Genomic DNA, 22,332 nt, shown 5'->3' with positions numbered 1-22,332 from the left:
AAGTATTCTTTGTTAACTGCAAACACATCTTCAAAAGGTGAGAGTGGAGAGACTTATCAATGAGTCTCGATATTGTGTAAATTACTTATCAGTATTCTGTAATGTATATTTACACAAAATGCAATGGGTCTCCGGATACTGAGGATAGCCTGGCCCTGGTCATATGTTACCCTGCCTTAGCTATACCCCGCACCCTCAACCAGCAAAATGATTTTGTGTGGGCGGACCAACAGAGACCGAAAGCATCCGGCGGCGCGGCTACATTGATTATTGAATCACGGCGAACCACAATCATGCAGTAACTAGCTCGCCATAATCCACACTCCACCATCACCACGTTTCTCTCAGTCAACTATATCATGGTCACCCGGCAGCCGTCTGAGTCTGAGCCAAAGTCCGACATCTTTGTTTACGAGTCAGCAACCGCTCCAGGGTCAACCAACACAGATGACAAGTCCACCCAGAACCCCACCGGAGCTACAAAGAGAACCGCGCGAGCCTGCGTCCGCTGCCGGAAGCAGAAATTAAAGGTGGGAATATCTTGTTTACACTCGCATTCCGGTGTAATGGACTAACAGGCGCAGTGCGACAGTTATCGTCCATGTGCACTCTGCGTACGCGCGAACGTAGTCTGCGTTAGTCGACCAGACGGCCCGTCGGAGGGCAAGAAGGTGGATGGCGCCGGCAGTCCAGCTCCGCAGAACACGCAGAGTGTGCAGACTAACACCAAATACATCTCCGCTCCCACGACATTGACAGTCGGACTCCCTCCACTGGCATCTCTCACTGAGTCCATGTCGATCGGGCTACCACCCCCACAGAGGTGAGTTGTCCGATACATATTTGTAATAATATTATGATAATAGCTAACTTTTCAGTACAATCATATCCCAAGAATTGCAAGACTCGCGACCAGTCAAGCTACGGCGGCTTTATCCAGAGCCCGCAGACAGTACCACATATGGCTCAGGCGCGAGCGATGAGCCCCGGTCTTCCTCATTTCGCAACCGCGACGATCTGAGTGCGACAACATTAAACTTTCCTTCGTCGCGAGCCTACGTGAATTTCTCTGGCTATCCGGACAAGGCCGTGCCGTCTATAATCACCCAGGAGGTGCAATATACCCACAAATCAGACTCGTCGTTGCCCTTCTTGTCGCAGCTAACTGCGAATTCCGGAATAGATGCTCTTCTAAATAGGCGATCGCTAAGTCCAGCGGGTCCTCCCAGTTTGGCATCCGTTCCATCAAATAATTCTGCCCCCTCCGATGGCGAAAGTCATTCGTCCCTTCCCTGGACCCACACGCGCTCTAGCACGTCCTCTATATTAGCACATCTACCTCCACGGCCGATCATGGACTACACAATTGCAGTCTATTTCAACTCAGTCCAGTGGTTTCTGTTTGTGGTCCACGAAGGCCAGTTTCTCGAGCAATACAACGTCCTCATGGCCGCATACGAAGCTGACCCATTGGGAGTCCCCGATACGGACGAAGACTTTACATTTGCGATTCTTTTAATCATGGTTATCGTGCTCGGTGGTCGCTATATCGTCGTTCATCCCGGTCGACGGAAGCGGCTAGGGAAAATTTACGAAGAATACATGCAACATCGGTCACCAGGACCGCTACAGGCTCCGTACGATCTAGAGAAAGCAATGGCACAACTAATTGCACTCTCTCGCAAGCATCTTCTAGACACGCTCTCATGCTGCACCCTATCGACTGTGCAGACATGCATTCTGCTGGGCAGCTTCTGTTTATATCACGGCGACCCCAACCTCGCGTGGAGCATTTTTGGAAGCGGGCTGAAATCCGCTCAGGCCATAGGTCTGCATCGCAATGATTTTGGACTGAAAGAAGAAAAGCGCCAATTACGACGGCGAGTGTTTTGGGCATTGTACAACTATGACAGGTTTGCCGCCATGTCGTACGGACGACCTCTCGGTATTCATGACGACGACTGTGATGTGGAGCTGCCCACGGTTGTAAACGCGTACCCATCCCACGGCAAGTCGTCATATCTAATGGTCGAAGACGACGTCAAGGAGTCTGCTGGACATGAAGTGGCGGCAACGTTGCTGACTTACCAGGTCTGCAAATTGCAGTTTTACATCATTCTTGGCGAAATTATATCTAAGCTCTACCGACAAGGCCCGCGTGGTATTGCCAAACATGCCAAAGAATTCGAGCGCACTGAATCGGAGTCCGATCGATCCGCTCCGGCCGCTCACATGAGTGTGGACTATTTAGTGTCGACCATTCAAAGCCTAGAGGTGAAGCTCAAACAATGGTACGACCAAGTTCCGGATGTGCTCAAACTTCGCGACGACGGATCTCAAACCCCCAACGAGTCGACAGACGGTGAGGATGAAGACGATATCATCATCCCCGACTATGATGACGCCAACAGTGACTCCGTGTCCGTCAAAGCTCGCCGTGCGAGAATTAAGCGAGATATATTCAGTATGCAAGCCGTTCTCTTGCAAGTCCAGTTCGACAATGCAATGATCATTCTCCACCGCCCGCTACTAGCGTTCCAACACCCACCGCAATCCCCTCTCTGGAACCTGTCATCTGCGGACCCGTTCTCGCAGTCCGCAAATGCCTGCTGGCAGGCTGCGCTGCGCACCTCGCGGTTGGCGAGTCATTCTGCATTTACAAAGGTCCAGTACGGCCATGGTGTGGCTTTTGTAGGAATCCAGCTTTTCACCGCCGGTGTGCTTCTCAGTGTGTTTGGATCCAGTGAGCCGCTGAGCCAACGCGCATTGGAATCGAAACGCGGGCTAAGCAGAATCATTCAAATGCAAAAAGCTCTCAAAGTGAAAATCATAGTTGCTGACCAAGGCTTCCGCATCCTCGAGAACCTCGCGCGTGTGGTAGTCCAAAAAGAAATGGAGAAAATATTATCGGGCGGGCCGTATGCGGATCATAATCACGTGAATACCGACAGCCTGGAGACTGTTGCCAAAGATGACGATGATCGCAGCGCGGCAGTTATGCTTACGAGACTGAGCTATCATTTGAACGGGCGTGACTCCTCTGCGAATGATAAATCGCCACAGACTCTCGATGCGGTAGAGAATCAGACATTTAATGAGTCGTTATTAAATCTCGAACGAGGCGAGTTATCCGAAATGTAATCTATAGATTAAAATCGTACTGACATCATATAGTCATGTTTAGTCAGGGGTCTGATGGATTAGGGATAGAAAGGAAGGCAAATGGCTTGCATGACCCACAGCAAGCATGGATATGGTCTTATTCGTATTTGACATGATTGATACGCTAGGTTTGTTTGACTAGAATTTGTGTATGATGATTTATTGGAGAGTTTTTTTGGAGTATATGGTAAATGAATTGTATCTTATAGTACCATTTTATATGCGCGTTTCGCGGGCAGACAATCCCCCTTTGTATGTCCAAATCGAAACTTCAGGTTGCAATCTCGAACGCCCTTCGCAAAAACTTCATATCTTAGGTGTTTGTAATTGGTGCTAACTACCGCCTAATGGTCTAAACCCACGATCCGAAAAGAAACTGCCGTTTCTGAATGATAACGACCGCCCAACACTTTTACCCCCCTTTTTCTTTTTCCTGTCACTCTTAGCATTCTCCGATGGTCCTCGTTCTAAATCCGGAATGAACCCCCCGCGACTGGCATGACTGCCATGTGAAGAAATGGAATCTGACTCATCCTCCTCACTATCAGACTTTACTTCATCATCCGACATCGGGGTCGTCTCGATAATCGTCTTTTGGAACCCGTGCACTTCTCTGACACTCTCGATAATCCCGCTCGCGTGGAATTCACCCCGGTGATCTTGTTGGTTGTCTAGTAACCGTGTGCGCGATGATACACTTTCAGCCTCGCTTATCGCCGAACCAGGAGTCTTTGCCCCATTGTCGTCGTGGTGGGCGACGTTGTACGCGTTGGCATTGTCGAATAGATCCTTGCGAGCGATCGAATCTAGCTCGATAGATGAAGGCCGTCGTTGCTTGGTTTTCGTCTTGAAACTTCCACCGATGTTCGAATTCGGACGTTCATCTTGTGTGGCAGACGGTGCTCCATCTAGTAGTGCTGCCTGTGCCGATGCATTAATCGCGCCAAAATCAACTCCAGCATGCGGCAGCCGGTACTTTCCATCAGCACTGCTCAAAGCCGAACCATTAGGCGCTGCCGGCGTGCTCCGCGTATCCATCGACGCACGCCGGACATAATCCTCCATTGCACCTCTCTTGATTGTAACTTTGGCATTACTCGTTTCCATTGGTCGTAACGCGAGATTTAGAGGTTCAACTTTTGGGGCAGTAGAGGTACTTGACGTATACGCGGTAGTTCCGAGACTGTTTCGGTGCGCCGTGCTAGTGGCATGGCCGTTGTAGTTGTCCATACTCAATTTGGGAATGGGCTGGGTGCCGGCGGAGTCGCCGTAGGGCACGGTATGATGGGCGACGAACTGTGCGGGTAATGTTCGGCGCGTCAACGGCGAGACGTATTTGCGACGAATACCTTGAGAGATATCGACATACACGTCCGACTCATCGACGATCTCCTCGCCGATAAGCTCCTCGATGACGTCCTCTAGGGTGACAACACCTAGCGCGCCGTATGCCTCACCGGGACTGGCAGACACAAGCATCATATGCGACTTGCCCTCTTGGAAGTAATTCAGCACATTCAAGCACGTCGTATCGGGCTTGGTCTCCGGTAGTGTTGCAAGTGGGAATGTAGACACAGGCTGCGCGTCCTCTGGGTCGTAAGAGATCAGAATCCGGACGAGCAGCATGCCGATGAAATTATAAGGTTCGTTTGGCGTGTGAATAGGAATACGACTGTAGCCTGCTTTCAAGATCTCCTCGACTGCCTCCTCATCGAGAATGCGGTCTGCGCTCATTGTGTAAACGTCTTGTATGGGGGTCATTATATTACCGACTGGTTTTTCGTTGAGGTCCAGGACCGCGGAAATAATTGTGACCTCGTCCCTGTTCAGTCGCTCGACACCCATTGACCTGTGCAGAGTAACCAGTGTCTTCAGCTGCGCCTTGCGATACACGGTTCCGTGGTCTATGTCTATTAGAGAACACATTAAAATTTTAAATCATATGTAGTACCTTCTCCAAGAACATGATCCAGTAAGAGTGCAGTAGGATACGCGACAGGACACATCGCATACATCAAGAGCTGCACAAATGGGGCGAAGATAGCGCCAATGGCAAGCCCAAACCGTACAGACACGGACTGTGGAATAACTTCACCGAAAATAACAATAAGGATCGTCGAGGATACTACAGCGGGCCATCCACCACCTAGACAGCGGTCCAAAACAATTGGTAGAGTCTCGTTGGTGATTACATTGCTGAGTAGCATTGTAACAAGGACCCAGTGCTTGCCTTTCTTGAGGAGTTTCAGGACTTTGCCAGCGTTCTTGCGCTCGGCCACGCTTCCAGTCTGCTCGATCACTTGTAGCTATCTGGCGTGTTAGTTGTGTACTTGTCCAAAACGAGTAATAGCATACATAAACCTCATCTTGTCCCATAAGCCCAAGAGTCAGACCTGACATTGTTAGCTGGCGTTGTTCAGCCAACAGGCAACTGAATCGACGACATACCCGCAAAGATACCACCTAACAGCACAAGGGTCACCGATATTGACATAAAAATCCAAAACTTCGGCCCAACAATCTCCTCGTCATTGAAGTCGTCGTCGTCATCGTGATCTCTCTTGTACAAATAGTTCCCGTTCAGAAGAGGGTACGAGTGCAGGAACGGTAAATTCGCGGATAACAGCAAACATGCCTTTACCAAAGCAGTTGAAAATGTTCGCGGAATCGATGAACGGTGCATCTGACACCAAAGAACCCGCTAATTCCAGATAATTGCTGTAAAGTGAAGGTCAGTTTGTGAAATCGAAGAAAGTAAAAAGGACTCGTTTCTCGAGGAGGCAGCCAGGCCGCATAACGCAGCCAAATTACGTAAATTGGCCCATTTCGGTTAATGTGGTCAACGCTATTGCCCTACTTTTCCTGCGTAGGGTACTTTCCCCTGCCCAGTGCTAACAGATGAGGGACCGACGGGTATACCATATACATCCACAAGTATATCATGCTGTGGCATCTAGTGTTCAAACGCGAAGCAGGAGCGGCAACGGGTTGAACCGTCATCGATGGCATGTACTCGCTGTGAAGTCGACTTTCTCCAACAATTTCAACAACAGGACTACCAATGTGGAAATTAAGGACATCTGGAATAACTAGAGGGGTGCTCGAGCTGAGGCCAAATATATTCTCCGGCCAGATCCCGCCAGTTGTTAGGAATGCTGCACAATACCAACAGCAACGGCGACTTTTCCATGCTACAGATCAATCCAGCAACGAGTCTCGGCAAAATCAGACAGCTGGTACTCCGCAAGCACATACACCTACTCACGGGAATAGCGAGGTTTGCGGTGATAGTCATTCAAATTCACATTCACATTCACATTCACATTCACATCTACATTCACAGTCACATTCGCATTCTCACTCTCACTCACATGATCCTTCATATCGCGAAGTGGCAAGGACTAAAATTGCGATAGACAGGCCTACGTATAATATCACGCTGACATGCAAGGTCTGCAAGAATAGATCGAGTCATTTCATGTCACATCAGGCCTATCACCAAGGCACGGTGCTTGTGAAGTGTCCCGGATGTAATAACAGGCATCTGATCGCAGATCATTTGAAGGCAAGTACGACTTCTCCTATGCAAGTCCTGTTTGCTAACTGTGACAAAGATTTTTTCTGACACAAACGTAACGGTTGAGGACATTATCGCAAAAGACGGAGGAGTCGTTCGGAAGGGCACAATGACAGAGTACAGAGGTGACATTACTGAATTTACGGAGCCACCAGTACTACCGAAAGATACGAAAGGAGAATAATAAGGTTACTTAAACCAGTTGAATTATTGTACATAGAGATACATATATTTTGTATATAATATCGCATGTGTAACATGAATGTACAATATTGCATGCGTGACATCGTCAGCATCTTCCTTTAGATGTCAACTACCAAGACCCTGAACCATTGAATTCATGAATTTGCTATACACCAAAGAACCCAAACGAATCTATCAATATCAAACGGTATTGCCAATAAGCCAAGAGCCCATGCGGCTTTAAACCCGGTTGACGCATACCCTGGTAACAGAGAGAAATCGCAAGTAGGTCAAGACACAATACTAGTATTTTGCTAACATGCATTAATCGAACTAACTAAGAATTGGCAAGAAATTCCCGACAATCATCATGGGAATGTCAAAGACATCGCGCTTTATCGTCCAAGTGCATGCAGTCGGAATCTTCCTCCCGGTCGGACTAAGTAATGTACACTCCATCATAGTTGCGCCTCTCGAGTCGCCAAACGCCAGCTTACTGAATCCCTCAAAATATTCCAATACAGATTGGTCGTCCATCAATTCGACCACAAACGTCCTTTTACCCAATAGCTGCTCCTTTGTCCATCCGGTTAATATGCAAAATTCTTTTCCAACAGCGGCAACTTGACCGGTTCGCCTCCAGACAATTGTTGGCGTGCCAGAGTAAGATATAAATTTCTCATACTCGAGTAATGTCCGCTGAAAACACTTCTCCATGAAAATGAGATCTTCCTCTTTCAAAGTCTTGGTACAAGCGATAAATGACGGGCGAAACGCAGCCATGCAGCGAGCCACGCGCATGAGATGTGGTCTGTCGAAGCGAGACTTTAAATATGCAATTAAACCGTGATACCCAGGTGTATAAGAGAATGGTTGCGTCACATTTGCGTACACGGTTTCGGGATCGCGTCGGCGTCGAGAGGCAAGATGGGTGGGAAGAGCGGGGGATACAAGTGGCAGATTCGAGGCTGTAATCTGAAGTGGTTGCGTCATATTCTGCACAGGTGGTAGTACTGTAACCTCACCACTAAGCGCCGAGCCTTGTCGTGGAGCATGGTCAGTACCAGGTGTAGTAGGCGTCGGTGGACTGGCGCTGTTTTGCGGTGAATTATCATTGCCAGAGAGGAGCGACGCGAGCCCGCGCGAAGCCCAGCTGGAATCGCGTACCGACATCTCAGCAAAACCATAGTCATATCCTTGGCTGGCGCCAAGTAGATTTCCACCACCCGGCAAGGGTGACTTTGTAAGAGTATCCTGCGGATTCAATGCATTTGTGCCGATCATATTTGAGAGATATGAGAATTCCATATTCGCGGTCTTTGACCCGAAGTCGTAGGTGCTAAGGTCAAAATTCGAAAACAAACTATCTGAACCTTCAGGACTTTCGTCAAGTACAGGTTCCGCCACTAATGACGATGGATCAATCGTATCCTCGCCTTTTGGAGTTGTAACCAATGCAGCCGCTTTACTGCTGACTTCTGAAGGGCTCTTGACTGGTATAGAATTCAACTTGGACAGATCAACCGGTGCATCGTGCAAGTATTTCGCTTTCTTGCGAACGCCATCCTGACAGGTTGCAGATAAACCTCTCTTGATACATCTCTGGCATGGACGCGCATCGTCGCAAGTCAAATGAGCCTTCTGGCAGTGAAAACAGGCTCGGGATGCTTTCTTGCGTTTCGGTCTTCCGGTTCGAAGCTGCCAGACTTGTCAGTGTGCTTTCTTGTTGTCTGAAGAACACGAAAAAATGCATACACTTATTCCACTACTTTTGGCCATAGCAGCGGTCATGGGCAAAGTTATGCCGGAGGCCGTGGTTACTGTCGCAGGTGTTGAGGAAGATGATGCGGGGGACATTGTGCATACAGGTCGTGTGCTGTGTTAATATACGCGAGACCACCAAGCCCAGAACTAAACGCCGGGCTTCAAATACCAGAAAATATCAAAGCAAATAGTGTACTCTGGTGAGTCATGCTTCCTATGCGGGAAGCACTGGACAGTTCGTTGTGTGTGAAACGTGGTAATAGTGCAAGTTATAAGTAAAGCATGCCTCGCGAGTCAGGCTGCGCACGAAGGTGGAGGAGTTCATGTTTTTGTCATAATGCCGAGAAATAGCAATTTCTTGTTGCCAGATATCGACTGGGTGGCAAAATGTCGAAGGTGGTTTAGTTTAATTTAGTCTACTGATATCTGCCGGTAGCTTTTGATATTTTCGAAGTGCTGCGGAGAAGCGATCACGGCCCTTTGTATCAGCTTCTAAAAGTGAGGTATAGTTAAGGTTTGCCTAATTTTCTACCAAGATATTTTATTGTGCCACTGGGGCCTCGGCGGTCACGAGGTCTGGGCATTGCCATGTCAGCCAGACTTGAATATGGTCGCCACATTCAAACCTTACTTCGCACGCGATTAACAAATGCTCCGTACGTCCGGTCTATGCGGATACTTCAAGCCATATAGCATGGTATCTGCGCTGACATTGTGCATTTAAATATTGAATCCTCCATCTTGGGTCCCAACCTGCCACCGAAAGTAACTCGGGTTAGCAATAGCTCTTTTTCGTTTGGTATTACTCCTCTATGTTATATTGAGTTAGCATTTGTATTATATTGCCAAAAGCCCTCGGGCACTATATACTTGAATTTATACAGAAGCGGGATTTGATGATTGTATAATACTCAGGCAGTCAATATATGAGTAAGAACCACATCCGCCGGAAAGGAGTACAAAGTTGGGTCAGTATTAGATGTGCCTTTCTCCGCAAAACTTGGATTTTCAACCCATGCTCGAGAAAATCTAATCTAGCAGCCAACCGGATATCATAGACTGGCTCACGACGTCGTGACATATTTGGTGCTAGTTATTTGTCGAATAATCGGATATGACTACCGTAGCTACAAAGGACAATAATCCACAGCCGGTGAGTTCTAATTTTCCTGCACTGCGAGACTGGTCAGCACGTGCGCTATCATCCATTATCGTCAACGAAACCGTTGATTTACTGACGGCTTCATTAGCCACCTCCGTGGAAATCACTAGTTGCTGGTGGCATCGCTGGTGGTGTTGAGGCTGGCATTACGGTTAGTATTTAATTGTCAGACTACAAATCGCCGTCCTCAGGCAGGACGCTAATGTCGTTGTAGTACCCTTTCGAATTCGCAAAGACTCGTTTGCAGTTAGTTGATAAATCGAAAGTCGCATCCCGAAACCCGATATCGCTTGTATTGCGCGTCGCACGAGAAGAAGGTATTAAGACAGTGTATACTGGGTGCTCGACATTGGTCATTGGATGCACGGCCAAGGCCGCTGTGCGCTTCCTGGGATTCGATTCATTGAAGAACTTGCTGTCCGATGACAACGGCAAATTGTCTGGAGCAAGAGGTGTTCTGGGTATGTATTTGGTGTAGGTTTTGCACCAGTTTACAAATTTGCTAACATTGATAGCTGGTTTGGGTGCTGGCGTTTTAGAATCCGTGTTTGCTCTCACACCATTCGAAACAATCAAAACTGCACTTATCGACGACGCGCAACGACCAAATCCGCGATATCGTGGTTTTGTTCACGGGACTTACACGTTGGTCAAGGAAGGTGGTGTAGGTGCAATCTACAAGGGTCTAGTGCCTGTCACTCTTAGGCAATCATCAAATGCAGCCGTCCGAATGGGTTCATACTCATTCCTTAAGCAAAAGGTGCAGGCAATGAATAACGATGACCCCAACAAACCGTTATCAGGGGCCACAACTTTTCTTGTTGGCGCGATTGCTGGCATTATCACCGTGTATACCACAATGCCATTAGACACCCTGAAGACCCGAATGCAGTCCTTGGAGTCGAAAAAGGAGTATAGGAACACGCTACATTGCGCCCAGAGATTATTAACAGAGGAGGGTGTGAGAACGTTTTGGAAAGGCACTACTCCACGACTGGGACGATTAGTACTGAGCGGAGGTATAATTTTTACGATATATGAAAAGATCATTGCCATCTTGTAAGGCCAAAAACTGGCCTATGGCTGCATATATAAAATATATAGAATAGATTTAATAAAAGCTCTCGCATTTCGTGTAGAATCAAAGACAAGTCAGCTGAATGGACAAAGAGTTCACTTTTAGTTGGTTGCTGCAATGGAAGCGGGCTAGGGTTACATAGTCTGATAAAGGCTACTATAAGTGATTTTTCTGTTCGGTTTGAATAGCTTCAACCCCTTAATTTGGTTAGGTTATCTGATGCATGCTGTTCGTATTGGATATCTTAAGTGACAGCTGTAGGATTCGTTTTCGTTCCCATATACGCATCTTAGTTAGTGTAGATCACAGTCCGTTAGGCAAAACTCGCAGAAGTCACGCTAGTGCTGCATCGTATTAGATTAGAATCGCCAGTATATAGTTGGGTCTTCGTATTCGACTATGCACACTTGATTTAATCTTACGAAGTATCTACCTGCGCATCATAGTATTAGAAGCCATGGCTGGCATCAAGCCATCGGCAGCGTTGATAAAGGCATTGAAATCATTCGCCACGTGTGATGTGAGGAGATAAATTGTGTTCCAGATTTGGATTGTTCATGTAACTCATATCGACAGTTAGATAGGAGATGCGCTAGTTAGGCTGAAATATCCTTACGGCGGATTTTTAGATGGAATTACTATGTTCTCGCCCGAGCGACAAGCTGGTAGCACTAAGATATTTGGCGAGGCGATAACGGTGAAGGTGACAATTGCCAGTTATACATTACAAGAATACGAACACTCATGTGTTTATAGATGGTTGACGCTAGTGACAAGACGAGTCCATCATTATCAAAGCATTTTGTGCGTAATTTGGTTGAAATATTATGTGGTCTGATGGCTAATTTGTGCCAGTGCGACTACAATGAAGCCGACAAGATCATGTTCATTTCACAACCACCAGGCATGTACTCGGCCTGTTGGGGCGGCCTAATGACGACCCGTGCCAAATTCCTCGGTGCGCAAGGTGTTATAGTTGATGGCCGGTTCAGAGATCTCCTCGAGCAGCGGGAGATGGGTTTCCCAGTTTTTGCGCGTAACATCTCGATTCTCGGGTCTGCCGGGTTCACGCGATCTAGCGAGGTCAATGTTCCAGTGCAGTTCAAGGACGATTTATGGATTCATCCCGGGGATTATCTTATGGGCGATGCCGACGGAGTTGTTGTTATCCCGGCGGCTCAAGTCCAGTCGGTTGTGGAGTTATGCACAGAAAGAAAGAAAATAGACGATTTGACATTTGAAGTCTTGCAAAAAGGCGAACCCATTGGTGATGCTATTAAGAGACTGCGGAAGTAGTTATATCTCTATTCATTCTACCAGTATAATATCAAATCTTCTACATTCCTAAAATATAAGGTGCCACAAAATTCTATGCTCTATATCTGTCATCCATCAATATCTACTCGATGCCGCATTCGCCTTACCTGAAAAATTCATTCGACTCAATCTGTTTAAATCCATCCTCTGCTAAAAACTCTTTTGCTTTCCTAATATCATTCATAATCTCCTCAATTAGCGCGTCTACGCTCACGAAATTCTGCTCAGGCCGGATATATCCTAGCACAGCAAGTTTTATATCCCCGCCATAAAATTGTTCAGCAAACTTGTGCACAATGTGTACCTCCGCACTTGGCTCGCTATTTCCGTAAAATGGATTCCAGCCTACGGACATTACCATCGGCAGCACGACACCATCCTCCGGCAAGATGCTTTTCTCCGTCTTAACTATCTCCGTGGTAGGTGGTTTTGAGCCATTCTCTTCAGGTGACGTGTGTCGTACCAGCGTGCCGTATGTGCCCGAGATCTTTGCCAGTCCGAAATAAATACCGGTCTGGCCTTTAGGAATCCCAGACGCGAGAAAATCCGACGCCGGGATGTTTGCGGTGGGAATGCCCAAATCTGAGGACCCGCGTCCGAAGCCGCCTATTACGTGGGAGTCTATAAACACAGGATACGGAGGAACAGGTGGCATATCTATTCTTGTCGTGTTCTAATTGACGTCGTAATTTCGCAATAGCGGAAATTGCTATACGTAATGCTTAACGAATGCGTGGGGACACGAAATAAAATGTGACCTAACCGCGAGGTGAGTCTTTTCAGAACAGCGGCGCCACACGGAACTTTGTGGACGTCGCGTGGATATGCTTACTGTCGATCTTGACCACATGTTCGTTAGTTCTTTTGATGCATAGTACATTGCTATTCTGTATTACAATGTTTTGAGGATAATTGGAAATATTGTCTGAAAAAGTGTCATGGACGGACGAGGATACCACAATCAAAATGAAGGATGATTATCTCAATTCGGGGAATTGTTTCTTGTATCGAATTTTTAATAACAAGCTTTAGTGAGTTATGATTACTGCTATTTTATTTTGGGCTGGTTTATGTCACTGCATGTACGTTTATGCATTCTCTTTTCAGATGGGTAGTCAGAACAGCCAAACACCCTGGCACGCGATCAGGACCACCACGTTTTCTGTCCCAGGGCGTTGACTATCACTATAATATGACATCGGTCTTGTGATTTGGCGTCTTATTATGCATCAAGGATATGATGTCAGCAACCACACCGAAGATCAGTCCTTCCGGACATATAGCTGGATCAATTCTGCTCATACTGTTTAACTGGTCTACAGCTTATGAATCTCTTTTGCTGATTGTTTACAATGGTATCTCTCGCTGCAGCGCTCATTGCTCGAGGCAACAATGCACTTAACACCAACCCTCCACAGGGTACTACCATATCCCTGACGACGCATGGCTCTGACTGGTATTGGGCCGTATTCTGCATCATGTGCGTCTTTGCCCTCGGCTTCATTATTTCCGCGTTCATGAGGCCGAGACTTGAGCGACTCTTTCACTATCTTGCTATCGGCGCCGCCATGTTCATGGCGCTTGCCTATTTCTCAATGGCATCTAATTTGGGAAACACCGGTATACAAACCGAATTCAGTCATTATCTTGGCGGCGGAATACGTGTCATTTTCTATGCTAGGTCAGTATCACATTCACATTACCCTTACATGGACTCTACTGAAGACAGCAGATACATTGGATGGTTTCTGGCGGGGCCCCTGGTCTTGTTCTGCTTAACGCTGTTTTCGGGATTACACTGGATGACTACTATTTTCATGGCCGGATTACTCGAAGTTTACATCGTCTCCGGACTCATTGGTGCACTAGTCCGGTCATCCTACAAATGGGGCTATTTCACGTTTGGCTTAGTAAGTGTTCGCGATGTCCGTTAAATACATCAAACGTTAACAAACAACAGGCAGCATGGCTAATAATTGCCTACCACTTTTTCGGCCCTGGCCTCATATCCTCGCGTAATCTACATGCCGACGTCCGCACGCCGTTTCTCATTGGGGCAGGTGCCATCGCGTTTTTATGGTCATTATACCCCATCTGCTGGGGCCTGTCCGAGGGGGGGAACGTCATCAGTCCAACATCTGAAGGAGTCTTCTACGGAGTCTTGGATATTCTCACTATGTGCGTGCTCGCTTACTTGATCTGGATGGTTGGATTATTAGGTTTGACAAAGTTCGGCATACGATTCCGTGATCGTGAGATGATTGAGGAAGGAGGAGCTGCGGCGGAGAAGCGTGCTTATGGACATGAGCAGCAGCGAAGTATTGATACCGGGACAACTGCTACGGGTGAATACCCAGCCCGCGGCCCAGAGCAACCGCAAACCGGAGTTGGAGCAGGACCTGGTCCCGGGACTGGCGCAGGCTCGGCTGTAGGTGGTCCAGGCACTGGTATTTCGTCGGCCGACCCGAGACTGGGCGGCGCTCCGCAGGCCGGGCAAGGTATGGGTTCACTTGGTCAACCGACGGCGAGCTATAGTCAAGACTACGCATATCAAGGCAATCGAGAACAATTGGACACGCAGCCTAATACAGGCAGACCCAAATATCCCGTCATGGCGACCGGGGCGACCGGGGATCGGTACATTGTCCCGAACGACCGCGCGGCGCATGAGGGGCGCGTAGAAATACCGGTGATATGACGGGGCTACCACGTCTACCGCCGACGAGATCGAAGACCAGGTTTGGGTATTTCCGTATTTGAGTTAATTTGATCCTTGACTTGATCAACCTCTTAATAGTCGCTTGCTAATTAATTCGGTGATTTAAATGTGTAATACTCTGGAACTGGACAATTAATTTAGTAATTTTAATTTGACACCTTACTATTAATTCTATTCAACACGTAAAATATCTACTACTTAAGATATATTACACCAAAGAACAAACACTGTACATCGTCTACGGCACTTGATCAACTGCAGACGCGTAAACAACAAAATCAAACGACTTTTGAATATCCAGTCCCAATATCATAAAAACACAATGAAAATATTAATTATATTTGAGCTTTAATTTACTTAATTGATAACAGCTTGACGTCGAAAGTGAGAGTGCTGTTGGCGGGGATCCCAGGTAGTGACTTTTTGCCATATGCAAGCGGAGCCGGAACAATTATTCTTCGCTCGCCGTTGACATTCATGCCCTTGACACCTAGATCCCAGCCTATTGACATGTTAACAAGTTTCGCTCTCTTAGTTACGAGAAAGACAGACATACCCTTAATAACTTCACCCTTGCCAAGAGTGAAAACAAATGGCTTGCCCTTGGTATTACTGTCAAAGACTTTGCCATTGCTGAGCTTCCCAATGTATCGCACACCGACTTTCTGGCCGTTCTTCGCACCAGCGCCATCACCGACTTTACGATCCTCGATAGTAAGACCCCCTTCAAGCTTCTTAACCTGAACCGCCTTAGGGGGCTCAGGAGCCTTATTTGGTGCGCCAGAGCCGGTTGGTCCCTGTTCCAGGTTCTTGGCGAATGTTACCTTCTTGTCTTTCGGGCTCTCCTTCTCCAAGGGAGGTGGCACCGCAGAGCCATCAGCCGCCTTCAACTTTTTCGCCTGCTTCTTTGAGAGCTTTTCAGGACCCTTGGTGTCCTTCTCGATCAGATCATCCAGGCTCTTGTCTGTCACCTCTTCCTCATCGGCCGGTCGCTTGCCATTCGCCTTTTTCGCTTTCTCTTTAACAGCGGCCTTAGCTTCCTCCTTCAAAGCCTTGGCTTCCTTTTTAATCTCCTCCTCGACGCTCTCCAGCTCCTGTACACGGGGATGTTCGTCAACGGAATCCAATTCGTCGCTCTCATCCTCGTCACCATAGGCGTGAATCAACTCGTCCTCATCGGGAGACAAATCGTAGTCCTCATCGGACTCGGATTCCGACTCGTCATAGTCGTCCTGTCGGTCGTAGGGGTGGTCGACGTAGTTGCCGATCAGGCAGACTGTGTAAGAACCGGTGACTTCGAAAAGAATTTCCTCATCAGGGGTAATCACTAAATCAAGTGGTTGTTGATAGAGCTAGACTCAGTTAGACAATTTTTTTCACCACATGGACAGAAGCAGCTAGATCAACTGAGAGACTTACGGATTGAGGAGAGAGAGTGCAGAGGACGATGTCCTCGATTTCGTACTCGTCCTCGTCATTATCTTCCTCATCATCGTCCCCCATCTCGACGTCAGCGTCCTTCTTGCTCTCCTTGACACCGTTGGTCTTCTTAGGCTTCTTCTGCTCTTCCTCCTCCTCTTCCTCCTCTTCCTCTTCCTCATCTTCCTCATCTTCATCGTCATCATCCTCCTCATCATCACCCTCAAAATCTTCATCATCCTCATCATCTTCATCATCCCCATACAACAGCCCACTATTTGGGAAGGCAGCAGGCTTCTTCAAGATCTTTAAAGTGCTAGGAGCCTTCTTATCATCAACCGCCTCTGGATCGATAGCCGCCATCGTGATGCGCAGCGTAACGGGAAATTCTTCCTCGCTAGCCGTAACGGGGACGCCTGGTGGGACCTTCAAGGTGTAGGTAGCGATTGGGAGTAATCCTGACATGATTATCTATTGTATCTGGGCTAAGTAAGTAGTAAGGCGGAAAGAAGAAAATTGGTGTGGATAGGAGGGAGTAACTGAACTTTGAAGCAGTTTGAATGATGCGGGAAAAACAAAAAATATTTTTTGGTGCTCCCAAGAATTTTTAAGACGCGGCGCTTCATGCGGCACAGGGTTTCCTCCCAACGGACCAAACAGTACAAGACCCGGATGATTACAGCCCATGACTATACGGCCTTGAACGTGTCGTAACTATCCGTCCCGATTCAGCCCAACATATATAGGAAATTACTATCTTATACCAATCTAATATTCAAAATAAAGTACGCAAAAACTCCGTCAATACCCAAATATGACCACCTACAATAGCTAACCGCGTCGCCACGCCAGGCAATTATCAGAGCGATTTACTAAATGTCGTCCCAAGATTATTTATCCCAATAAATATACAAAAGTCAACAATTACCATCAAAGCTCAACTTTATATACGCCGCCGTCGTCGAAAGACTACTCTAGTTCGGAGTCGGAGGACGAGTCTAGAAGCGACCCGTCGTTACCGCGAGAGGAGTCTGAGGTCTCCGATCCACCTACGACTATGTCTTCGTCGTCCTTGCCCTCGACGTCCTTTGCGCCGACAACACCCCATTCTATACCGGTAACCTCGCGGAGCCGCTCCAGCGTCCGCGTCATAGGGGTGAACAGGCCGAATTCTCGATGTTCGCCATCGTATGCATGAAGCATGCCGACAACACCGAGGCCTGATATGCCGTTTTTGCGAAGGATCCACGCGCCAGAGTCGCCGCCTGTAGCAAACATACCGGATGGGGCAGCGGCGACGACGAACTCGGACGATTGTAGAGCGCCGTCGGCCCAGTATATCAGCTTCGGACCGTTCAGCTTGCCGGTGGTATATTTCGAGGTCGAGCCGTACTTGAAGACTTCCAATCCGGGGACGAGCCTTTTGACAACTCCGCGGACGGTCGAGTTTGTAAACATGAGTGATGGGTCGAATTCTGAAAATGGCACATCGTCGCCAAGATTATTCTCCGTAGGCTTGAGACCTTGACGGCACCGGACGATGGCGACATCTGAGATCATACCGTTGCAAAGCGTCCGCTCACCCCATAAAACCTCTCCGAACCGGGGTGGGAGAGAACGGCCGGTCGTGCGTGGGTAGTCGGCGTCGATAGCAGCAACAGCACGCTTGAACGCACGACGTTCCTCAGAGTGAGCAGGATAGCGACTGTACTCTTTCAGAAGGGTCTCGCGGTACATATTAATCAGAACAGGAGATGGGACAGAGACAAGTGGTCGTCGCACTGATACGTGTGAGTGCTTATTCATATACATACCATAACAAGTAGCTCTTACCTCTTGTTTCCGTGAGACAGACGTGAGCGCATGTCATAGCAAAAGCGCTTTGTGAGTAGGCCGCGACGGATGGATCATTCGGGTCAACTTTTGGATAGACGTAGCCACCGAGAGTACCGCTCAGCGTTTCAGCGTCTTCAGTCGCAATCGACATCGACATTGGCGGAACCTCGGAGTTACTGGTCCGGAAGGGCGCACGGAAACCAGCCATCGAGACCCTCGATGGCTTCTGCTGATGTCCATGTGTGGAAGAGGGTGTGGTGTGGCTACCAGCAGCAACAAGGATCCTGTTCTTTTGGCAGAAAAAGTGGATGTCGTCCGTGACGTCGTACAACTCCGCAACGCTTTCTAGGTGGGCAGGTGATGGGGAGGGGACACCGAACAAGACGGAAATAACAGCGAACGACTCAGAAAAACCGCGAGCGATGGGGGCGATAAATGCACCGTCTTGCTCAGATAAGACTGGATACCGTGGCAAAAATATCCATCAGATTATTGAGACGGTCAAGTGTCTTCGACGCTGGAGTATCAGGTGTGCTGTACTCGCTGCCGACGGCAAAATTGCGCGGCTGGGGTGGAGCCATGCCGACTGCATACGCAGGTACAAGTTTCAACTTGACGCCTAATTCTGATGCAGCGCGCAGAAGTACACTGCGCGCTGACGCGTACGGAAGACCGAGCAACAGGTTGTCTGAGAAGTGAAGAACGACTTTGAGAGTCGTAGCGAGCGCTGGACAATTGACAGGCGATAGATGGAGAGCAGGAATGTTGTGGTGAGAGCAGGCCGAGATTGTCTGGCGGATGCACTCAGTGATTGTGGCAGCAGCCTTTGACAGGTCCATCATATGCCGGCCAACTTGACTGAGGACTGATTTGACATCGCCCGCCAGCGCATTGAATTCTGATTCCAATGACAGTCTGTTTTCAGCGATAATCGTCATGCCTCCGGAAAGCGATGCACTCGGACGAAGTGGCATTGCGATGCCGGCCATAGGAATTCCGTCGAGATTGCGCATACCATCCGGGGCGACAACATGCGCAGAAGACATGGGTCTGCCTTCATAGTAGTCATCGGCAATAGGAAGACTGAGTCGCGAGCTGGCGATAGAATCTCCCGAGATTGAAGAAGCGGACGAGAAAGAGGGCCAGGAAGCACCTGATGAGGAAGTGCGAGTGGACCTGACCGAAGGCGCGTAGGACCGCGAGCCACCGGAATAAACAGAGTCGATTTTGCGGCCATCTTTAGTCTGACGATATGGCAGCTCCATCTCGTTCCACGGCGATGGTCTAGTGAGCGGAACAACAGGGAACACCTCAGGCAAAGACAATCGCGGGTTTTGATTCGGCGGCGAAGGCGACTGCGAGACAGCCTCATCCTCCCGCGACTCTGTAGGCGCCATTTGGAGGCTGGACAAAGCAATGATTGCACTTAGATGGCAAGCAAAACGAGATTCTCACGAAAACTGAGGTGGTGAAAGTTGGATTGATGACTATGCGTAAGCGAAGGGGAGGAGAGGATGAGTACGTATCAGAATTGGTAATTGCATATTCCGGGAATGAAAATACAGAGATGCACATCATAAGTGAAACTAATTCCACGGCAAAGATTGTCCCAAAACAGTGGTAGGAAGGCGATCTCGGCGGCTGCCTTCAAAGCTGCGCTAATCCATATTGGGGCTAGTGGCGCCGTGCGGCACCAAATTCATGTGCGAGTCCAGCAAATAGCTGTGTTTCCAAATACTCTTCAAATTTAATATGAAAGATGCCATAATTTGGTAACTTAGGCCCAAATAGCTGATAGTCTGCGGCCTAACTATTTGTACTCATTGTTCAGTTTGTATTACTTAATATGGACATTACATGTCGGTGAAATGTTTTCTCTTTAAATCAACGTAATGCCTTTGCATCCTGATTTTATGTCTCATAATGTGACATCTAATCGGTCTTGATAACAACGGCGTCCGTCCCTGCGCGTTAAGGTCGTCTAAATTATGAGTCGCCCAAACTAGCAGCTTATGATATAATTGTTCAATGTAATCCAAGTAAACGTAATTAATTAGATCAAGGTACACATCCTCTCGATTCCGTCGCCAAGCAGCCGGTCCGCAGTCGACCGAATTGAGTGCATGTGACACATAACCAGTTATAAAGTGTTCCAGCAATAAATTTCTGTAAAAACCGATTGCAAATAATAATTTAAATGCCATTTTAATCGCTTAGACTTTAAGACTTTCAAACAGGAACTCCCTAAATCTACAGGCTTAGCAGAGCTGGATCCAAGTTCAGAACGTTTTCCTCGAGACGAAGGAAATCTAGCGTCAGGGGTTCATGCATTCTGGACCCCCGCGGAGATTGTGTCAGGCAGTTAAGTCCGCGGCATCTCGGACGCACCAGATAATATGATAATAAATCCCTGTAGATCCTCGACGCCATTCTAATCCTATAGGAACACGATTGAATTGAGTCTAAATGAATTCGAGCACAATAGGTCCATTCTAATTAACTTCAATAGTCATGGAATCAATAAATACTAATACTTCATAGCAAAGCACTCAGTCCTGGAAGATATCCATGCCAAAGTGCCCCTGTCGACCCGCGTTCGCGCGGCAGTTAGTTCACCGATACTCCCCCCGGCAAACGTCTACCTGCGCGATGGCCGCTCGGCAACCATCTACGCATTCATCCGGGCCGAAGACGAGACTGAAATCGAAGTATGCACGTCGTCTGCAGAACGACGTGTCATCCCCGCAGAACATGTTGACAACGTCGTGCGTGTATTGGCGAATCTAATGAATCGAGAAATTGAGGGTGGGCAAACTTAGTAGGTTTCTTCTGTCCAATTCCGCACCATTTAGCTTACATCTGCTTCAGTCCTCAAGAAAATCCACTCACATTCATTGAATTCAAAAATTACTGGTTCGCGGCATTCACCGCCGTTATGGTTTTAGATTCCCCATCCTGTTCGCCAGAAAAGTTCACGTTCGAAGACGCAGATGATCGGATATTGGGCACGTTCTACACAAAACCTAATTACCCGGGAATATGCGGCGGGATATGCAATGGTGGATTCTTGGTCAGCGAAAAGGCGAGAGGACAGGGCGTCGGCAAGATTTTGGGGAAGCAGTATGTCGAGTGGGCGCCGAAGCTTGTGAGTTCTTTATATCCAGTTTTCAAGTAATCATGGTAACTCATGTGATTTAGGGGTATACCGGATCGATCTTCAACTTGGTATTCGAGACGAATATTGCGAGTCAGCGGATTTGGGACGGCTTAGGCTTTGAGAAAGTCGGACGTGTAAAGAAAGTCGCGTGGGTCAAAGGCCATGAAGATAAAGGTCCTGTCGATGCAATTATCTATGGCATGACGTTCAAGACTGATTAGTAGGTGATTTTGGAGCATTTTTTTTGGTGGGAAGAGACCGATTGTTGTAGATATTAATGCATACGCATGTACAAGTTATTCAATTTGCTTCACCCTATCTCTCAATCAGACGTATGATAGAGTGCTACGGAACTGACAAATATACGCAACAAAATATTAAACACCAGACACCAATATGAAGTCAGCAGAAATCTACACCCTATTCAGTCCACTCGCACCATCATAACATTCAAGTATCCATGGATAGCTTGAATAACCGATCTGACCACAAGAAACACCTTTAAGTTTCCCTAACCCCTCACTATGAACCCGTAAGCAACAGCAGTCAGCAGACTTGTTGCCATAAGAATTACTATTCAGTGACGATTGAGAGTTATAGTATATGCACTGGAAGGTAACGGTGCAAAAATAATGTTTCCCGTATGAGGAACTGTTGCCATTCTGGCACTGAATTTGATCTCGGAAAAAAGGGTTATCCCCGTTTAACTGTGATCGTCCCATCATAGTTGATAAATGTACCCAACAAATATAATAACGTAACAACGTCTCCACATTCGCGTCTATATTTGAAACTGCAGTATTAGGTCTAATCTTAACAAGGCGATATCGCCATGTCGTGTCGTCGGCGATACGATATCGTCAGAGGAAAACTCCGGGCGAATTATCGCCTAGAATATCGCCAAGACGATACGATATACGATATGTGAATATCGTATCGTATCGCCTCAAAGCGCACG

The 22,332-nt window shown here is 47.7% G+C and overlaps 11 protein-coding genes across 11 annotated transcripts; 6 read left to right on the top strand and 5 right to left on the bottom strand.

Moving 5' to 3' along the window:
* Positions 1-359: 359 nt before the first annotated feature.
* On the top strand, positions 360-3,141 carry V1513DRAFT_382789 (fungal-specific transcription factor domain-containing protein; the record flags this gene model as incomplete). The annotated part of the gene is made up of 3 exons (XM_066895119.1): positions 360-530; positions 585-823; positions 879-3,141. 3 exons carry the CDS (start codon positions 360-362, stop codon positions 3,139-3,141), a joined length of 2,673 nt encoding a protein of 890 aa, XP_066752140.1.
* A 170-nt stretch (positions 3,142-3,311) lies between these two features.
* V1513DRAFT_449403 (uncharacterized protein) lies at positions 3,312-5,984 on the bottom strand. The gene is made up of 4 exons (XM_066898672.1): positions 5,611-5,984; positions 5,518-5,555; positions 5,114-5,468; positions 3,312-5,066 (listed from the first exon to the last, which is right to left on the bottom strand). The coding sequence occupies exons 1-4, from the start codon at positions 5,843-5,845 to the stop codon at positions 3,496-3,498; spliced, it is 2,199 nt and encodes a 732-aa protein (XP_066752139.1). The 5' UTR covers positions 5,846-5,984; the 3' UTR covers positions 3,312-3,495.
* Positions 5,985-6,115: 131 nt separating this feature from the next.
* Positions 6,116-7,056, top strand: V1513DRAFT_403221 (DNL zinc finger-domain-containing protein). The gene is made up of 2 exons (XM_066895548.1): positions 6,116-6,727; positions 6,777-7,056. Exons 1-2 carry the CDS (start codon positions 6,224-6,226, stop codon positions 6,921-6,923), a joined length of 651 nt encoding a protein of 216 aa, XP_066752138.1. The 5' UTR covers positions 6,116-6,223; the 3' UTR covers positions 6,924-7,056.
* V1513DRAFT_449396 (uncharacterized protein) lies at positions 6,941-9,091 on the bottom strand. The gene is made up of 2 exons (XM_066898671.1): positions 8,678-9,091; positions 6,941-8,620 (listed from the first exon to the last, which is right to left on the bottom strand). Exons 1-2 carry the CDS (start codon positions 8,777-8,779, stop codon positions 7,256-7,258), a joined length of 1,467 nt encoding a protein of 488 aa, XP_066752137.1. The 5' UTR covers positions 8,780-9,091; the 3' UTR covers positions 6,941-7,255.
* A 358-nt stretch (positions 9,092-9,449) lies between these two features.
* V1513DRAFT_449394 (mitochondrial carrier domain-containing protein) lies at positions 9,450-10,989 on the top strand. The gene is made up of 4 exons (XM_066898670.1): positions 9,450-9,839; positions 9,937-9,999; positions 10,063-10,309; positions 10,364-10,989. The coding sequence occupies exons 1-4, from the start codon at positions 9,801-9,803 to the stop codon at positions 10,909-10,911; spliced, it is 897 nt and encodes a 298-aa protein (XP_066752136.1). The 5' UTR covers positions 9,450-9,800; the 3' UTR covers positions 10,912-10,989.
* A 142-nt stretch (positions 10,990-11,131) lies between these two features.
* V1513DRAFT_449392 (ribonuclease E inhibitor RraA/Dimethylmenaquinone methyltransferase) lies at positions 11,132-12,276 on the top strand. The gene is made up of 4 exons (XM_066898669.1): positions 11,132-11,446; positions 11,507-11,629; positions 11,683-11,730; positions 11,782-12,276. The coding sequence occupies exons 1-4, from the start codon at positions 11,384-11,386 to the stop codon at positions 12,220-12,222; spliced, it is 675 nt and encodes a 224-aa protein (XP_066752135.1). The 5' UTR covers positions 11,132-11,383; the 3' UTR covers positions 12,223-12,276.
* V1513DRAFT_418094 (riboflavin kinase-domain-containing protein) lies at positions 12,185-13,059 on the bottom strand. The gene is made up of 2 exons (XM_066895886.1): positions 12,351-13,059; positions 12,185-12,302 (listed from the first exon to the last, which is right to left on the bottom strand). Exons 1-2 carry the CDS (start codon positions 12,896-12,898, stop codon positions 12,296-12,298), a joined length of 555 nt encoding a protein of 184 aa, XP_066752134.1. The 5' UTR covers positions 12,899-13,059; the 3' UTR covers positions 12,185-12,295.
* Positions 13,060-13,595: 536 nt separating this feature from the next.
* On the top strand, positions 13,596-14,941 carry V1513DRAFT_426666 (uncharacterized protein; the record flags this gene model as incomplete). The annotated part of the gene is made up of 2 exons (XM_066896180.1): positions 13,596-14,153; positions 14,204-14,941. The coding sequence occupies 2 exons, from the start codon at positions 13,596-13,598 to the stop codon at positions 14,939-14,941; spliced, it is 1,296 nt and encodes a 431-aa protein (XP_066752133.1).
* Positions 14,942-15,099: 158 nt separating this feature from the next.
* Positions 15,100-16,943, bottom strand: V1513DRAFT_418088 (uncharacterized protein). The gene is made up of 3 exons (XM_066895885.1): positions 16,382-16,943; positions 15,519-16,314; positions 15,100-15,464 (listed from the first exon to the last, which is right to left on the bottom strand). The coding sequence occupies exons 1-3, from the start codon at positions 16,844-16,846 to the stop codon at positions 15,316-15,318; spliced, it is 1,410 nt and encodes a 469-aa protein (XP_066752132.1). The 5' UTR covers positions 16,847-16,943; the 3' UTR covers positions 15,100-15,315.
* A 193-nt stretch (positions 16,944-17,136) lies between these two features.
* Positions 17,137-19,263, bottom strand: V1513DRAFT_480477 (peptidase S64; the record flags this gene model as incomplete). Its single annotated transcript, XM_066900335.1, is given in 3 exon segments — positions 17,137-18,162; positions 18,215-18,665; positions 18,685-19,263. 3 exon segments carry the CDS (start codon positions 19,261-19,263, stop codon positions 17,351-17,353), a joined length of 1,842 nt encoding a protein of 613 aa, XP_066752131.1. The 3' UTR covers positions 17,137-17,350.
* A 1,294-nt stretch (positions 19,264-20,557) lies between these two features.
* V1513DRAFT_465769 (acyl-CoA N-acyltransferase) lies at positions 20,558-21,762 on the top strand. The gene is made up of 4 exons (XM_066900050.1): positions 20,558-20,702; positions 20,759-21,035; positions 21,086-21,362; positions 21,416-21,762. Exons 1-4 carry the CDS (start codon positions 20,684-20,686, stop codon positions 21,593-21,595), a joined length of 753 nt encoding a protein of 250 aa, XP_066752130.1. The 5' UTR covers positions 20,558-20,683; the 3' UTR covers positions 21,596-21,762.
* The last annotated feature ends 570 nt before the right edge of the window (positions 21,763-22,332 follow it).

The sequence above is a fragment of the Lipomyces chichibuensis genome, assembly GCF_038497645.1.
Source record: "Lipomyces chichibuensis strain CBS 12929 unplaced genomic scaffold V1513scaffold_30, whole genome shotgun sequence".
NCBI classification, from domain to species: domain Eukaryota; kingdom Fungi; phylum Ascomycota; class Lipomycetes; order Lipomycetales; family Lipomycetaceae; genus Lipomyces; species Lipomyces chichibuensis.
The sequence above is the reverse complement of the archived record's forward strand: the minus strand, read 5'-3'. Positions and strand labels throughout refer to the sequence as shown.

What these genes read in the sequence shown, in the direction of transcription:
- V1513DRAFT_449403 (XM_066898672.1), bottom strand. Translation starts at nt 5,845, where the DNA reads ATGCACCGTTCATCGATTCCGCGAACATTTTCAACTGCTTTGGTAAAG. An exon ending in GTTAGGTGGTATCTTTGCGG is followed by an intron (nt 5,556 to 5,610) that starts GTATGTCGTCGA and finishes TAACAATGTCAG; the next exon opens with GTCTGACTCTTGGGCTTATG. An exon ending in GGATCATGTTCTTGGAGAAG is followed by an intron (nt 5,067 to 5,113) that starts GTACTACATATG and finishes TAATAGACATAG; the next exon opens with ACCACGGAACCGTGTATCGC.
- V1513DRAFT_403221 (XM_066895548.1), top strand. Translation starts at nt 6,224, where the DNA reads ATGTGGAAATTAAGGACATCTGGAATAACTAGAGGGGTGCTCGAGCTG. An exon ending in TGATCGCAGATCATTTGAAG is followed by an intron (nt 6,728 to 6,776) that starts GCAAGTACGACT and finishes ACTGTGACAAAG; the next exon opens with ATTTTTTCTGACACAAACGT.
- V1513DRAFT_449396 (XM_066898671.1), bottom strand. Translation starts at nt 8,779, where the DNA reads ATGTCCCCCGCATCATCTTCCTCAACACCTGCGACAGTAACCACGGCC. An exon ending in CCAAAAGTAGTGGAATAAGT is followed by an intron (nt 8,621 to 8,677) that starts GTATGCATTTTT and finishes CAAGTCTGGCAG; the next exon opens with CTTCGAACCGGAAGACCGAA.
- V1513DRAFT_449394 (XM_066898670.1), top strand. Translation starts at nt 9,801, where the DNA reads ATGACTACCGTAGCTACAAAGGACAATAATCCACAGCCG. An exon ending in AGGACAATAATCCACAGCCG is followed by an intron (nt 9,840 to 9,936) that starts GTGAGTTCTAAT and finishes CGGCTTCATTAG; the next exon opens with CCACCTCCGTGGAAATCACT. An exon ending in TGGAGCAAGAGGTGTTCTGG is followed by an intron (nt 10,310 to 10,363) that starts GTATGTATTTGG and finishes TAACATTGATAG; the next exon opens with CTGGTTTGGGTGCTGGCGTT.
- V1513DRAFT_449392 (XM_066898669.1), top strand. Translation starts at nt 11,384, where the DNA reads ATGGCTGGCATCAAGCCATCGGCAGCGTTGATAAAGGCATTGAAATCA. An exon ending in GCGAGGCGATAACGGTGAAG is followed by an intron (nt 11,630 to 11,682) that starts GTGACAATTGCC and finishes ATGTGTTTATAG; the next exon opens with ATGGTTGACGCTAGTGACAA. An exon ending in CATCATTATCAAAGCATTTT is followed by an intron (nt 11,731 to 11,781) that starts GTGCGTAATTTG and finishes AATTTGTGCCAG; the next exon opens with TGCGACTACAATGAAGCCGA.
- V1513DRAFT_418094 (XM_066895886.1), bottom strand. Translation starts at nt 12,898, where the DNA reads ATGCCACCTGTTCCTCCGTATCCTGTGTTTATAGACTCCCACGTAATA.
- V1513DRAFT_418088 (XM_066895885.1), bottom strand. Translation starts at nt 16,846, where the DNA reads ATGTCAGGATTACTCCCAATCGCTACCTACACCTTGAAGGTCCCACCA. An exon ending in GCACTCTCTCTCCTCAATCC is followed by an intron (nt 16,315 to 16,381) that starts GTAAGTCTCTCA and finishes AACTGAGTCTAG; the next exon opens with CTCTATCAACAACCACTTGA. An exon ending in CAAGGGTGAAGTTATTAAGG is followed by an intron (nt 15,465 to 15,518) that starts GTATGTCTGTCT and finishes ACATGTCAATAG; the next exon opens with GCTGGGATCTAGGTGTCAAG.
- V1513DRAFT_465769 (XM_066900050.1), top strand. An exon ending in ATTGAGGGTGGGCAAACTTA is followed by an intron (nt 21,036 to 21,085) that starts GTAGGTTTCTTC and finishes CATCTGCTTCAG; the next exon opens with TCCTCAAGAAAATCCACTCA. An exon ending in TCGAGTGGGCGCCGAAGCTT is followed by an intron (nt 21,363 to 21,415) that starts GTGAGTTCTTTA and finishes CATGTGATTTAG; the next exon opens with GGGTATACCGGATCGATCTT.